The sequence below is a fragment of the Oenanthe melanoleuca genome, chromosome 5 (genome assembly GCF_029582105.1).
Source record: "Oenanthe melanoleuca isolate GR-GAL-2019-014 chromosome 5, OMel1.0, whole genome shotgun sequence".
Lineage (NCBI taxonomy): Eukaryota > Metazoa > Chordata > Aves > Passeriformes > Muscicapidae > Oenanthe > Oenanthe melanoleuca.
In genome coordinates this window covers 29,551,336-29,564,490 of record NC_079339.1, presented here as the reverse complement: position 1 = coordinate 29,564,490, position 13,155 = coordinate 29,551,336, and the positions used below count along the sequence as shown (strand labels likewise).

Here is a 13,155-nt window from a genome sequence, read left to right as displayed (position 1 = left end):
ATTTTTTATTCCTCATATACTTTATTGAATCTTTTGTGAAGTACACAATTCCAGATGCACTTTTTTCTTTTTTGGAACTAGACGATCTTTAAGGTCCCTTCCAACCCAAGCCATTCTTGTGAATGTTTTTTTTTTAACAACTTCATTTTTATATTCCATATTAATTCAATCAAAACTATTCTCTCTTTTCTTCAGGATAGATTTAACACAGTTTTTTAAAATTAAATCAACAATGTATTTAATTGCATTTTTATTCGCTCCTAGTTTAACCTTATGGATATTGCTTGGAATAACATACCAAAATCAATTTTTATAAGTATTATCAGAGAAGCTTAAGACATTGTTATTCATGGTTTAGTCTTCTCTTATCTGTTTATTTAGAGAGACTGAATAATGTATGTTGCACTCTTAGAGGATAGAAGGTATTTTAGTGCAAACCCCTACAGTTATAAATCAGATCACATGTGATTTGAAATCTTTTTAAAGCAGGCAAATATTTCAGAGACAATTCAAATGGCACATGCACAGAACTCAGGTCATGAAATTACTTATAAATTACATGCAGAGCAGAAGCAGCAGCAGCATACTTTCCCACATCATAGCAGATTTATTGTCTTCATAAAGCTGCTGAAATTCTAAGGAAAGGCTGCATGAGTTTTGCACTTTTTCACCAGCAGTAAGTGCAGGAGTGCAATACCTCATGAAGACTCCTGCCTGGTGTTTGAGAGTGAGAATACAGCTCTGAAACTGTTAACAGCTGCTGTGCTTTGCTTACCCTGCTTCCTTCATTACAGCTTGGCCAGCTCATTCCCCCTGCTGTACCTTAGTCCTCTGTGTCTGCGTGTGGTTGGGTTTCTGCTGGTGGTTCCACATTCTGCATGCTTTCCTCAGAGCGGAGCAATGTGCTTTCCCATAAGTGCTAAAGGTTATGGGTCAGCCTCCTGCAGGCTCTATGTTCCTGAGAAATGGGCTCTTTCTGTTGGTGGTAACTCCTGTTTTGATGTCATTGTTCTGAATTGTTCTTCATGTTGTAATATTGAGTTAAAATGTACTCCCATAAGAGTTAGCTTTTCATATTGGGCTGGAAACTCTTCATCTTTGTCTACAAATTTGTTTTATTATAACCAATGGCTTTTAATTGTACCTCCCATAATGAAGAGCTGACTTAATACTCTGTGCTAATCTTGTTATGACTTTAAAAAGGTAAGTAATTTCTCTAACAATTCCTAACAGTCATGGTAGAGTATTAAAGGGTTTTTCAGTTTTCTTTTTTAATTAATTTTTACATGAATTTTTCACTTGTAGCATGAACTTTTCTTTGTGTCTTTTTCTATTTTTCTTGAAAAAAAAATTTAGGCTGATTTTTATTTGCAGCAAAACATACTATGTAAATTTAAATGAGTCCAATTTAGTACAGCCGCTGATTTTGTTTTTCAGACCAATCACGACAGATAGAAGTCAGCAGAACTTTTTATTTTTACCATTCCCTTTATTTATTTTTGAGTACTTTATTTCACATTCTGTTTACTACTTCAGCCCATGGGAGAAAGTTTACTCTGCATTCCAGCATGATGAAGTTACACTTTCAAGAACATAAAATCCAGTTTGCTTAAAATACAGAGTAATGTGAACTGAATGCTTTGGGTTTGGTTACATTCTGTCTGAACTATGCAGGGGAATGGTACTGGCTGGTAGCCCAGTGTATCTTCTGCCAAGATAGATTGTGAGCCAAGAGGCTGTAGAATGGAGAAATAATAAATCTATACTTTCCCTGTGAAAGAAAAGACAGCCATAAGTTGTTATTTCTGTAACTACCTGTGAATGAGAAGAATTATATTAAATTCTCCTAATAATAACTCTCCCCAGTCAGTCGTGGTGCTATATGCAATGTAGCATGGATTCCTCACTTAACAATAGCTGTGAAAAGAATACAGTTTTTTTGTAAATGTCACAAATAACCAAGTAGTAAAACATACAAATAATGAATATTTTAAAAGACACTTAAAGCACATGACCCCATTTATAAAAAAGTTCCATTGCTTCCAAAACTGTGTGTGTTAGGAAAATGGTGGGTTTTGTTCAAAATTTTTTTACTGGAATTTTAATTAAAAATAACATTTAGGATAAGAATTTGCAATTCATATTAAAGAGAAGTATTATGTAATAACTAATTTTGATGTCAGTTATGTTAAAACATGGTTTGTATTCTGCAGCTGTGAGCATAGGTTGGGAAACGATCAAGTCTAGCTGATCAAGCCTTTTATTTTATTATCATGGATTCCTCTTCCACAGCTGCTTTTAAAATTTGTGGGAAGCAAATTATTTCTCATACTGCATATGTTGCCCATCAGGTGAGTGATAACATGGAAACTTTAGGCTGGGTGTAAGAAATCTAAAAGTAAATATGAAGTCCTCTGTGTGCACAGAATTAAAAAAATGACCTGTAAGAGGCTGTATGTGAAGCCAGCTGCTGTCTTTTGTTACCATTGTCATTTGGACATTTTAAGAGCAAAACTTTGTCAGCACGTTTTTTATATTAGAAGATTTGATCTGCAAATCTCAGCTGCTCTGTTCATTATAAATCTCTTGTTTTTGTCCATACACTAGCTCCACTATAGGTTGGAAGGGCTTAAAGATGAACTGAGGAGGAATAGAGGCTACAACTCGAGAGTAACTATTACTGCTCAAAGGAGCTGTTTTCCATTCGCAAACATTGCTTTGCGCTATGGGTTTGGGCTCCTTCTGTTCCTCCACTTTGTTGAAAGACTCTCTCTTGACTTCCATTTTACTTCTTTAGCACTGTCTTTGTCTGCTAACATTTTTCCTCCTTCTCTAGTAGCTTTTATCTGTGTCCTTTGGATCACATATTTTACTTAGTTTGTTTTAGTAGATTGTTTCAAATGTTTGTGTTTTGTATTTTTGGTTTTTTGCTTTTTTCTTTAGGACTGTGTTCTCTCACTGAATTTCATTCCACAGTTGCCGAATTGCTTGGTTATTTTGCAGCAGGTCCATTTCTCATTTTCTCTTTTCATGTTTTTCAGTGAGAAATAAGACAGCCTCTTCCATTTTAAACAGTAGTCTTACACACGTAGGCCCATGTCTCCTTTTGCATACACCATCTTCTGCCTTGCCCCACCCATCCTGCTTCTCTCTCCCTGTCAAACTGTGCTTCTCTTTCTTTTGTGTTTTCTTTACTGCCATTATACCACCTTTTTGGTCCAGAATTGTCCTTTGGTAAATTATAGGTAAATATTTGCTTCTTCCAAAGAGAGTTCATTTTATGCCTTTGAAATCTGGTAAAACAACTCTGGGCCAAATTTGGGCATCATTAATATTTTGTTTGCAGTTTTCTTGTATAGTATTTTTGGTGGGAAGCGGGGAGGGTGTGGGGTTTTTATGTTTGTTTTTGTTAAACAAGAGTTTTTTTCAGGGAAGGACACCATAACCCACTCTAAGTTGCAACATTACTCTCCATAAGTTATTCCATTACAATAAGTAGATTGTGTTGCGCTGTAGAATCCAATTTTTTTATGTGACTATCTATTTGGGGCAAGCTGCTGTGGAACAGAAGAAAGAGGTTTAGAAGCTGGGACACAGTTTGTTTCAGCATTAAATAGTTGTTCCTTTCTGAAGACAGCTTTGGAAGGGTTGGGTGTTTATCATTCCTCAAAAGTTGTTAGATCATACATATTCACTTTCTAGGTGATTTTTCTGTGGCTGCAAGTCCAGAGTGAGGTCTGAAAGATAATCTGCATTCACTCCTTTGCTTTTGTAGCAGAGACAGATGTTCTGCTGGGAAATTACACCCTCAGCATCACCTGTGCTATTCCTTCTTTCACTACATGTGCACAATTTTACTTTCTTAGTATTCTCATTGGAACTTAAAATACCTTTGTCAATAAAGTAAAAAAAGAGAATGATTCAGTTCTTAGTATCTCAGAGGTTTGTCTTTCTGTTAAGTTTACTTTAACTGGGGTTTTGTCCACACAAAATGCTTTTTTTTCAAGTGCTGCCAGTTCAGTCATCTGACCTGACAGTAGTACATCTGAAAACTTGCAACTTCAGGGTTATTATACATGGTGCTACCTTTCCAAACCTGGGAAGAATTAACAAGAATTGATGATTCCCTATAGGTAAAATTTAAACTCGGTTGTGTTTAGAGGGCTGATACCCTTTAGAAAAATAAAATTCTTTTTTAAAACTGCATGGTAAACCGAATTGAAAATATCCAGTGTTGCTAGAATATTAGACCAATGTGAATTGTCCAATTTCCTTGTAGCAAGACTAATCTGTCTGGAATAGCACAGTGGTAGCTAAGTATCAAGGGATAGGATTGAGAAACCATGTCATTCTCACGCAGTTACTTTTTAAAGTGGAATTCCCCTACACAATTCATAGTGAACATATAATTTCTTTTAACCAAATAGGAACAGCAGAATGAATTTATCAGCTCCATCCAGGAGCCGTTTGTACAGTTGTGTGTCGCTTATACAATTGTTAAGAATTCTTATTAAACATATTCAGAATCAACATAATTGAAACTAAATGTTTTAAACACTCAGTACCTGAAAATATCAGCAATAGATTTTTAAATCAGGTCATATACTTTTGTTAGTATTCTGTCTAATTTTCAAACTGGACCTAGATTCAGAGCTAATGTAATTACAGCTGTATAAGAAAATGTGGATTTTCTGTTGAAAAATGATGCTTAACACATAATTTTAAGCACTGTTCTTTGATTTTTCTCACTTACTGTCCTTAGGCCATCTTGTTTCTTATGGGAGGGGTGTGGAATCAAATTGCTTCTATCAGATTCTGACCATTAACTACTACCCTTCTGCTTAAATATACTTATGTCATGCAAAATATGTAAGAATGTTGCTGAAAATATGTATAGCCTCTGTCTTAGATCCCAGGAGCTTGCCCATTTTATCTCTGTATTTTGCATTCTTGTTAACTTCTGTAGCTCATAGACTCTGTGCTCTCTCTGCAGGTCCAGTCTAGGTGCAGCAGCAAGGAGAACATCCTCAGAGCAAGTAAGTGCAGAAACTTCTTAGTTCTATTGAGAAACTAAGACTGCTCAGAAGACAGCAAGTGATAGTCAGATCAGAGGTGGGGGTAGGTGGGTTTGCAGCAAAAATTTAATAACTTAAGACAGTGTAATCCAGTCCAAAGGTAAAATTGTAAATAGCTCAGTGTTCATGTATTAATGGAGAGTCACCTTTTGATTTATTCTTCCAAATTGTTTTTCTAATGACATGGAGGTCTGTTTCATTTGTAATGTTTTGTTAGAAATGATCATGTGTGTGCAGATTTTTATGGGCAAGAATTAACTCTCAAAGACAATGAAAATGGAACTTCTCAGCATGATTATACATTACTTTTATTTTCATACTTGAATATGAAGTTAAATGTTGGATTACATAGAACCAAACCAAAATATGCAAAGGTTAAGAAATCACATTTGATCAAAATGACATCTAGCTTAATTTGCACAGTTCTTTTTCTTTGTGTTGTGGGAATCTTTCCTAGTCTAAAATTTGATCCACCATATGTGTGTGTATATATATATGTATAATGACAGGACTGGGAAGTTTTTTTGGTAGTAAAAGAGCAGGCTGTCAAGAATTTTCTACCTTATGCAACCAATTGAATTAGCTGCTTCAAAGCTAGAGGATTGTCATTCAAAATGCAGCTTAATGTAAGTAGTTATTTTTAGAACTATCTGACATTTCACATTAGTGAAAGATAACTTGGTAAAGTCTGAGGAGTTGTTTAATGACATTTGCTTGTAATTAAAGTACCATTTAGTAATTTTGCAATTTTAAAAAATCATTTGTTTGTCTCTGGGTCTATTTAAATCTGTGATACCTCTAACAGAAGAGTTAGCATTTGTTTGTAGGAGGAAAGGGAGAGAGAAAGGTTAGCAGTTACTCCAGCATCTTTCTTCCTTTCTTCATTAAGGTTATTCGTGTTAGTGTTAAACATAAAGGGCTCTATTTTCTTGACTTTTCTTGCAGAAATAATGGGTATTACTTTTGGTGTTGGAAAAAAAGATGTCAGAGATTAGGGAATTTTATCTATTTTCAAGAAGTCTGTGCTGGAGAATGCATTTCTCAGAAGATTTTAAGAGAACCTTTGACTTAAGCAAATGACACCCATTAGGGACAGACTTGCAAATCTGAGGGTTGTTCTCTGGGGACCATTTGAAGCATTCAAAACCTGTGAATTCTATCACTTTTTAAGATTTAAAGAGGTGAAATGTGAGTTTCTGAAGTAGCTAACAGTTTAGAAGCAGTAAAAGCATCTAGTGGCAATAGCATAAAGGTTGTTCACTGCCACACAATTCCCTCAGCCTTCATTGCTGTGACATTTTTTCTCAGCATCTTCCTTTATATATTTCAACCCAATACAAAACATCAGGAAAATGTTTTTAACATATAATGTGTTGAATCTGCTGGACCTGCAGGAATTACAGTGCTGCTAAAGCAGGGTTTCTTTCTCTATGCAGATGCAGGTTTGGGAAGTTTTACTGTATTTCACAAATGCTTTCCTTTTCCTCTTTAATAATGTCGTCAACAAAAAACAGGCATGATAACTGGAAATGTAAGCTTGCTATTCCCTGTTATTAAAACCAGGAATGCAGTTTTTCCATTAGTTAGGCTTTTATCTTACAATAGTTTAATTTGGATAATTTCTCCCTAGTGTTCTTATTAGAAAGTTAGGTTTAAGAGTTTGCCAAGACTTAATATAGTTAGAAAATTTCTCATCAGCTGTTCCTCTCTTCCTTAGAATGCCAACTGTTATCTTAAGGAAAAGAATTAAGTCAATTAGAAATTATTTGTGCTTGACAAATTCACAGTGCCTGCTTTTTTCATTGTGTTATTTTCTAAATATGTACAAAGAAATTGTTCAAATAATTTCTTCCAGAATAATTCCTGGAAGCATTAGATGGGCAGTTTTATTTGTCTCTACTTCTTTCTCTGAAAGGTAGTAACTATGTTAATAGCAAAAAATAATTAGTGAAAAATTTCTCACATAAAAAGGCAAGCATGTGTTAGTGCAGAACAAGTATTGTATATATAGATTAATTAAGAAACCTCCTCTTCTGAAGGAAGGACTTAGACTGCAGGATTGTTGTGCTATTTTTTACTTGTTTTTTATCAGAAGACTACACTTGAAGCAATAATTATTTATTTCCAGAATCTGAAGACATGCGCAGCAACAGACGAGATATTTATGTGATGACTGCAAAGCAAAATCATGTTATTAAAAACTATTTTCTATTATTTGTTAATGTTTTCTGTATTGTAATTTATGTTACTTAGGAATCTCATTACATATCACATATAGAACATCATCTATTTTGACTCTCATAAATTCCTTCTTGTTCTAGGTAAATCCTTTCAAGATACTCTGCAATTGTAATTGTCTTAATCTTTTGGTTTATATCTGTTACTCTTGTTTATGTATTCCTGCAATAGTTCTCTCTTCAGTTGCTTATCTTCACTTGCAAAATCCTTCAAAGCTTGTTGTCCCCTTGTTTAATCTCTCAGTAAGTATCATGAAATCAGACACACTGTTGGCTTCATTTTCTTTCAACTTCTGTCATATTTTCTCCCTACCTGTCTCTCACACTTGGAAAGAGTAAGCTGTCCTTAAACTGTCCTACTGCCTTCACTCCAGTCATACATTTAAGCAACACTTTGCTATGGTGTTTGTCAAGACAAAATCTTGACAATGGGTAGGACTAGCTGGAGACACTGTCTGCTGGCTTGACTGCCCCATGATTTCACTGTGCTCTCTGTATCTTCCTTTCAAACCTTTTGACTCCCATCTCACTCTTGCATTGTAGGCTTAGGCTTACTGGCCCAGTGTCCACTATTGTGCTTTATCTGTGCACAGCACAGAGCATGTTGAGATGTGTTTGTGCAGAACAGAATAGAGTGAATTGTCCTGAGCTCATAGAACTGAGTTAGTCTCAGATTGTCATCCTCAGTATGAAATACTGCATCACCTGGAAGGGCTTCTGTTTTAGACTAACCAATCTTTTCATGCTCATCAAGACTTCTGGTATGTTTTTCATTATAGATAAGGATATGCACTCTCTTGATTCTAGTTGAATACAGTGTCTTCCCAGTGTCAGACATGAAAGCTCAATAGTGATAACTAACTAATTTGATTTGCTCCAAAGTGCCAGATTAGTTTCAGTAAATGGTTTAAATGAGCACCACTGCACAAATCTGCTCAGTGTAGCACACATGAACTTGTTCTTTCTCATTGCAGGCCACAGTGCTGTTGACATTACCAAGGTAGCAAGAAGACATCGCATGTCTCCATTCCCTCTGACATCTATGGACAAGGCCTTCATCACAGTTCTGGAGATGACCCCAGTGCTTGGAACAGAAATCATCAATTACAGAGGTATATTGAGTTGGATTCTTTGTGAGTATGAGGGTGATTACTTCCCTATTTGGCAACCTTCTTGCTGTTTTATTAATGATGTGAGATGTCTGCTTTCTCCAGGAGAAACTGCTTTAGGAAATACCAGTAATAGGGGAAGTCTTTCAAAGTTAGGAGAATGTCAATTAAACTCAGTGGTGCTCCCTGAAGGAGTCTGTAACGGATCACTAACAAAATACATGAATTAATTTTCTTCCTGTTTGTATTACATGCAGCAAACATATACTCAACCTGAATGTGAACTTCTCAGTGAACTTCTGTGGATGCCAAGTAGCTCTAAGCTATACTGTGATTGGTTCCCTCTGTTGTTTTACTGTGGAAGATTCTCACTAAGCCCCTTTCTAATCTGAGATTAATGATCAAAGCAAAGGGATTATTGATTCCAAATCATTTTTTCTATGTCTATATCTTTAACAGTTCATCTCAGCCTCTTTTTCTAGTTTCTAGTTAGCCTACTAGTCATTCCAGAATTTTCCTCTTCTTTTCATAAATACAATTCCTTTTCTATTCTACCACTACATGATCTTTTTCTAAAATTACTTCCTTTTAATGTTTGATCTATCAAAACTTTGTAATTAAAGAGTAACTGGTTTTGAAAATATATGGTGAGGTTGTTTTCAAAAGCATCAAACAGTGAGCAAAGTATCAGACTTTGTGACTGTATCTATACTCATGAATAAGTAGGGATAGATGAAGTGATTTTCTGTCCCTAAAAGGAATTAGCAAGGCACCCCTCATGTTTATTCAGCTAAATTATCCTCCTTTCTGAGATACTGTGTTCATAATGTCTATTAGGTGCCTTCCTAAGCTTCTGCTATTCCTTACATCAAGCCTAGGCACTGTCTCAGCACATAACAAAACCATGACAGGAAATATGCTGGCAAGTAAACCTAAACTAGGTAGGAAAGCAGAAACCTCTTCCAGGGATTCTTCCAGATTGTCCAAAAGTAAGATGGTGAGTGAAAAGATTGTGGAACTATAAACCTCAAAAGGCAAAAACATTTAGGACAGTGGTGTGCTACAGACAGCAGAGAGGCACAAATGGCTTCTGAATGGAATATTCTGTCTTCTGACTTGGAAGCTCAAAGTTTGCATGTTCTTTGCCAAATCTTTGTGCTACCAGAAGCCTTCAAGATGTCTTCATATTGGCATGGTGATTTAGCAGACTGTATGTAATATCACACCTGTGAATTCAGTGACTCCAAGCAGAGTTCAGTGCTCCCCTGAGCCCTGGCAGCAGGAATTCTGAGAAAATGCTCCATATCCTGCATTCAGAACAGCACCAATAGTGGATCAACGAGGAATATGCATAATGTACCCTGCACTTTGATAATGGTGTGCAGATAAGAAGGCACTAAAGCATAGATGCCTGAGCATAACTATTGGGCCTTTTTGGGTAGCTGTCAGTTGAATGTCTTCTCTAGGACAGCCCTTTGTGAGCAATATGATGAGCTGCAGTGTTGGGTACATTTAGTCCAAATAAATGCTACATAGGCAACCCTGAACTCCTGAAATAAAGGGCATCTGCCTCCCTGAAAAGTAAGCACATCATATATTTATTTTGGTATGTTGATACAGTTAAGATACTGTAGGATTATTCTTCTTCTTTGAATAAAAGAAGTTTTGATTCTAAGTCCAGAACATATGTATTGTTATTCCTGGCCCTCTTACTCTTTCAAAAATAATGAACTGAGTCTGCTGAGTTACTCTAATTTTGACCCTCTTCCCTCTCACCCAAAAAGTGCTAGTGGTGGTAACATTAGTAGGTTCAGAGACAGATTCTTGATTTTCACATAATTATACCAACAATTCCTTCATATTTTTGCACTGTAGTGCAAAATTTTATCGTGCAATTTATTTTTCAAGTAGTATACACTTATTTTAGCACATATATTTTACAAGTATATAGTATGAAATTTCTGGATTGAGCCTATAAGAGACACCCTAAAGAACATGTCTGTGTCTGTGATACTGCAAATTCAACTCTCTTAATCAACAGATACAAATTCAAGATGGGAATGCATTTTCAGAAGTTCTTAAATGATCACCATAATGTTATACAGACAAATATATAGAATTGTTTTGCATAGGGGGGTGTGTGTGCATATGCACACACTTTTGTGTTTGATAAAATACATTAATTTTGAAGAATGCAATGAATTAAGAACCAGTTTTACATTAATTCCGGGTTTCCTTTTTTTGTTAATATACATCTAATTTCAGAAAATTGTAAATTTCTGGAGGTCTGAAACAGTATTTAGAAAAGCACTATTGTGCTATGTTTTTCTTTGTGATTTTGTGTCTTGAATTACCACTGAGCTTCTGAAAACTATCTTTCAGGAACTCAGTTTCTCCCCAAGGAAAGTGAAATGTGCAAAATTCTAGGAGTGCTAATTGCCTAATTAATTTAACCTGATTTAGTTAAAACTAAACATATTTGATAGTATTCATCCTCATAAATAAAGCTGCTGAATGTTATTCTGTACAAATACCCAGTACAGCGCTGATTTTGTTCTTGATTAAGTCAAGGGATGCTATAGTCTCACAGATCTGTCTATTTTCTCCTAACATAAGGGAGAGGGTTATGAAAGTCACTTTTTTAAACATGACTTTCATGCTGGTGTGTTGCTTAGTGACTGTATAGATCATTTAACCTCTTTCATATTTAAAAAAATTGGACAGTTCTAAAGCATTTTACAGAAATGTCATAAACCAAAGGCATCTGAAGCATATTTGTCACCTGCCATCACTGATATCTGGTATGAACCCCTCTTTGGGCTTTTATTCAAAATAAATGCAGTTACCTGAGTATAGCTCTGTGGGAACATAACGTTAAGTTTTTAGACAGCATGATTATGATTATTCTTCTGAAACTAAGAAGATGCAGAAGTTTAATTGATAATAAAATTATAGTGTAGAAGCAATCTACATTTATGAGCTTAAGCCAGAGAACAGCATATTTATTCATTTAATCCATCACTTCCTAGTACAAGATCTGTCTTATTGCTGTGCCCCAGAGAAATCAAAGTTCTTCACAGAACTGTACCAGGCTCACCACCTAAGCTCAGCAAATACCCCCATTTGAAAAGTGACTTTAATGTAATTCTCCATTTTGTGTCAGAAAGCTATGGGTATCACAAGGGGCAATTCAGTGGCATTAAAATAATTCAGAACATCTTTCTGAATTACAATTAATCCAAATAGGGTCAAACTGTATTTTTAGAATAATTTCTTAAATAAAAGAGAGTACAGAGGTACTCAAGATTGTCCTCTCGTTGCTGACTTGCTTCATTTTAAATGCCTAAGGCTGCTTCAGTAAATAATTCTTACATTTTTCTTCTTGTAATGAAACTCCCATTACTGGCTATCCATTTATTCCTTTCAAATATTGCATGGCAGTATGCCAAGAACATCCTGTTCGACTTTGCACTAATTGGTGTGATTTTGCATGCAGACAAGAAGCAAAATGAAGGCACAACATGCCTGCTAAAATTAGAAGTATCACTTTTGTGTGAGATTTTATGCATCTATGAACAAAGGGTGTTTTTACTAGACCTTTGATAGCTGCCTTTCAGTGCTATAATTTAAATGTCTGTGTCTGCATTCTTTTACTCAGTATAAGCGTACAAGCTTTTGCAAGCTTTTTTGTAACTTCCATATTGTGTATCACAGGCACTGATATGCAGGTTTGCACAGGTGAATTAATGGCCAAAGTGCTTTTCTAGTTGCTTTAACAGATTTTAGCAGCATTTTCACAGCAATACTTATTTCAGCAGTGCAGCATGAGTAGTAACTTCAGGCTGAAAGTTGATACATATGGATGTGAACACAGTGATGTTATAGTTACAATAATTAATTGCTAACTAAGTAATTTTGTGTTAATAAGTAAAATATAATCTTCATTATAATACCACTTCACTGGAGCTGAACATTTCCAAATAGAGTAGGTGCACTTTTTAACAAAATCTATCCATTTAGTGTGCAGCACTAGCTCTTCTGCCTTCCTGGTGATTCCAGAACCGTGCAGATTTTCCTGTCCATAAAATAAGAAACACACTTCGTGCACCTTTCTCTTTTGGCACCTCTCAAAGATCATAATCTCTAAAGGACATATCCATGCAAATTCTCCTGGCAGAAATTATCATGCATCCTCTCACTCCATCATACTTTCAGCTGAATGTTGCCTTCCAGTGCCACAGTGCATCCTAGGAGGTGGCCTCTATTTTGAGCAGGGCTTTCCTTCTTCTATTTAGACATACTGGAATCTAGCCAGTCTCAGTAGTTTTGACCCATGTGTCCCTTCCCAGTACATCTAATCACACATGTAATAAATCTGCTTTCTCACATTATATCAAGGGGTAGGTTACATATTTTCCCCTCTGTTCCATATCATACTAAAAATTAAAGCTCTTGCTGGTGCCATAAAAGTACCAGCTACTTGACTGAGGGTGAAGTAATTCATATCAGTCTCTAAAGGGAGGCTGAGCCAAATTACAGCTCATCAGTCATAGTTGCTAAGTGAAGAGAAAGAGTATGTTTGAAGCAGCTATTAAAATATTTATAACTATAACAGTGTAAATTTATATAAATAATTCTGACACTTACGTGCACTCACCCTCCATTAAACAGAAATGCTCTCAGCAATTAGGTGAAGCTAGTCTATTGCAAAACTTCTATGTCAATTTATGAAAA

The 13,155-nt window shown here is 35.6% G+C and overlaps 1 protein-coding gene across 11 annotated transcripts in view; it reads left to right on the top strand.

The window, feature by feature from the left end:
• Positions 1-13,155, top strand: part of GPHN (gephyrin) — a 271,280-nt gene that overhangs the window by 214,751 nt on the left and 43,374 nt on the right. For all 11 annotated transcript variants that reach the window (XM_056492839.1, XM_056492846.1, XM_056492841.1 and 8 more), the window contains 2 exons: positions 4,994-5,036; positions 8,287-8,424. In XM_056492839.1, the coding sequence (XP_056348814.1) occupies positions 4,994-5,036; positions 8,287-8,424 (181 nt within the window). The remainder of the gene's footprint in view (positions 1-4,993; positions 5,037-8,286; positions 8,425-13,155) is intronic.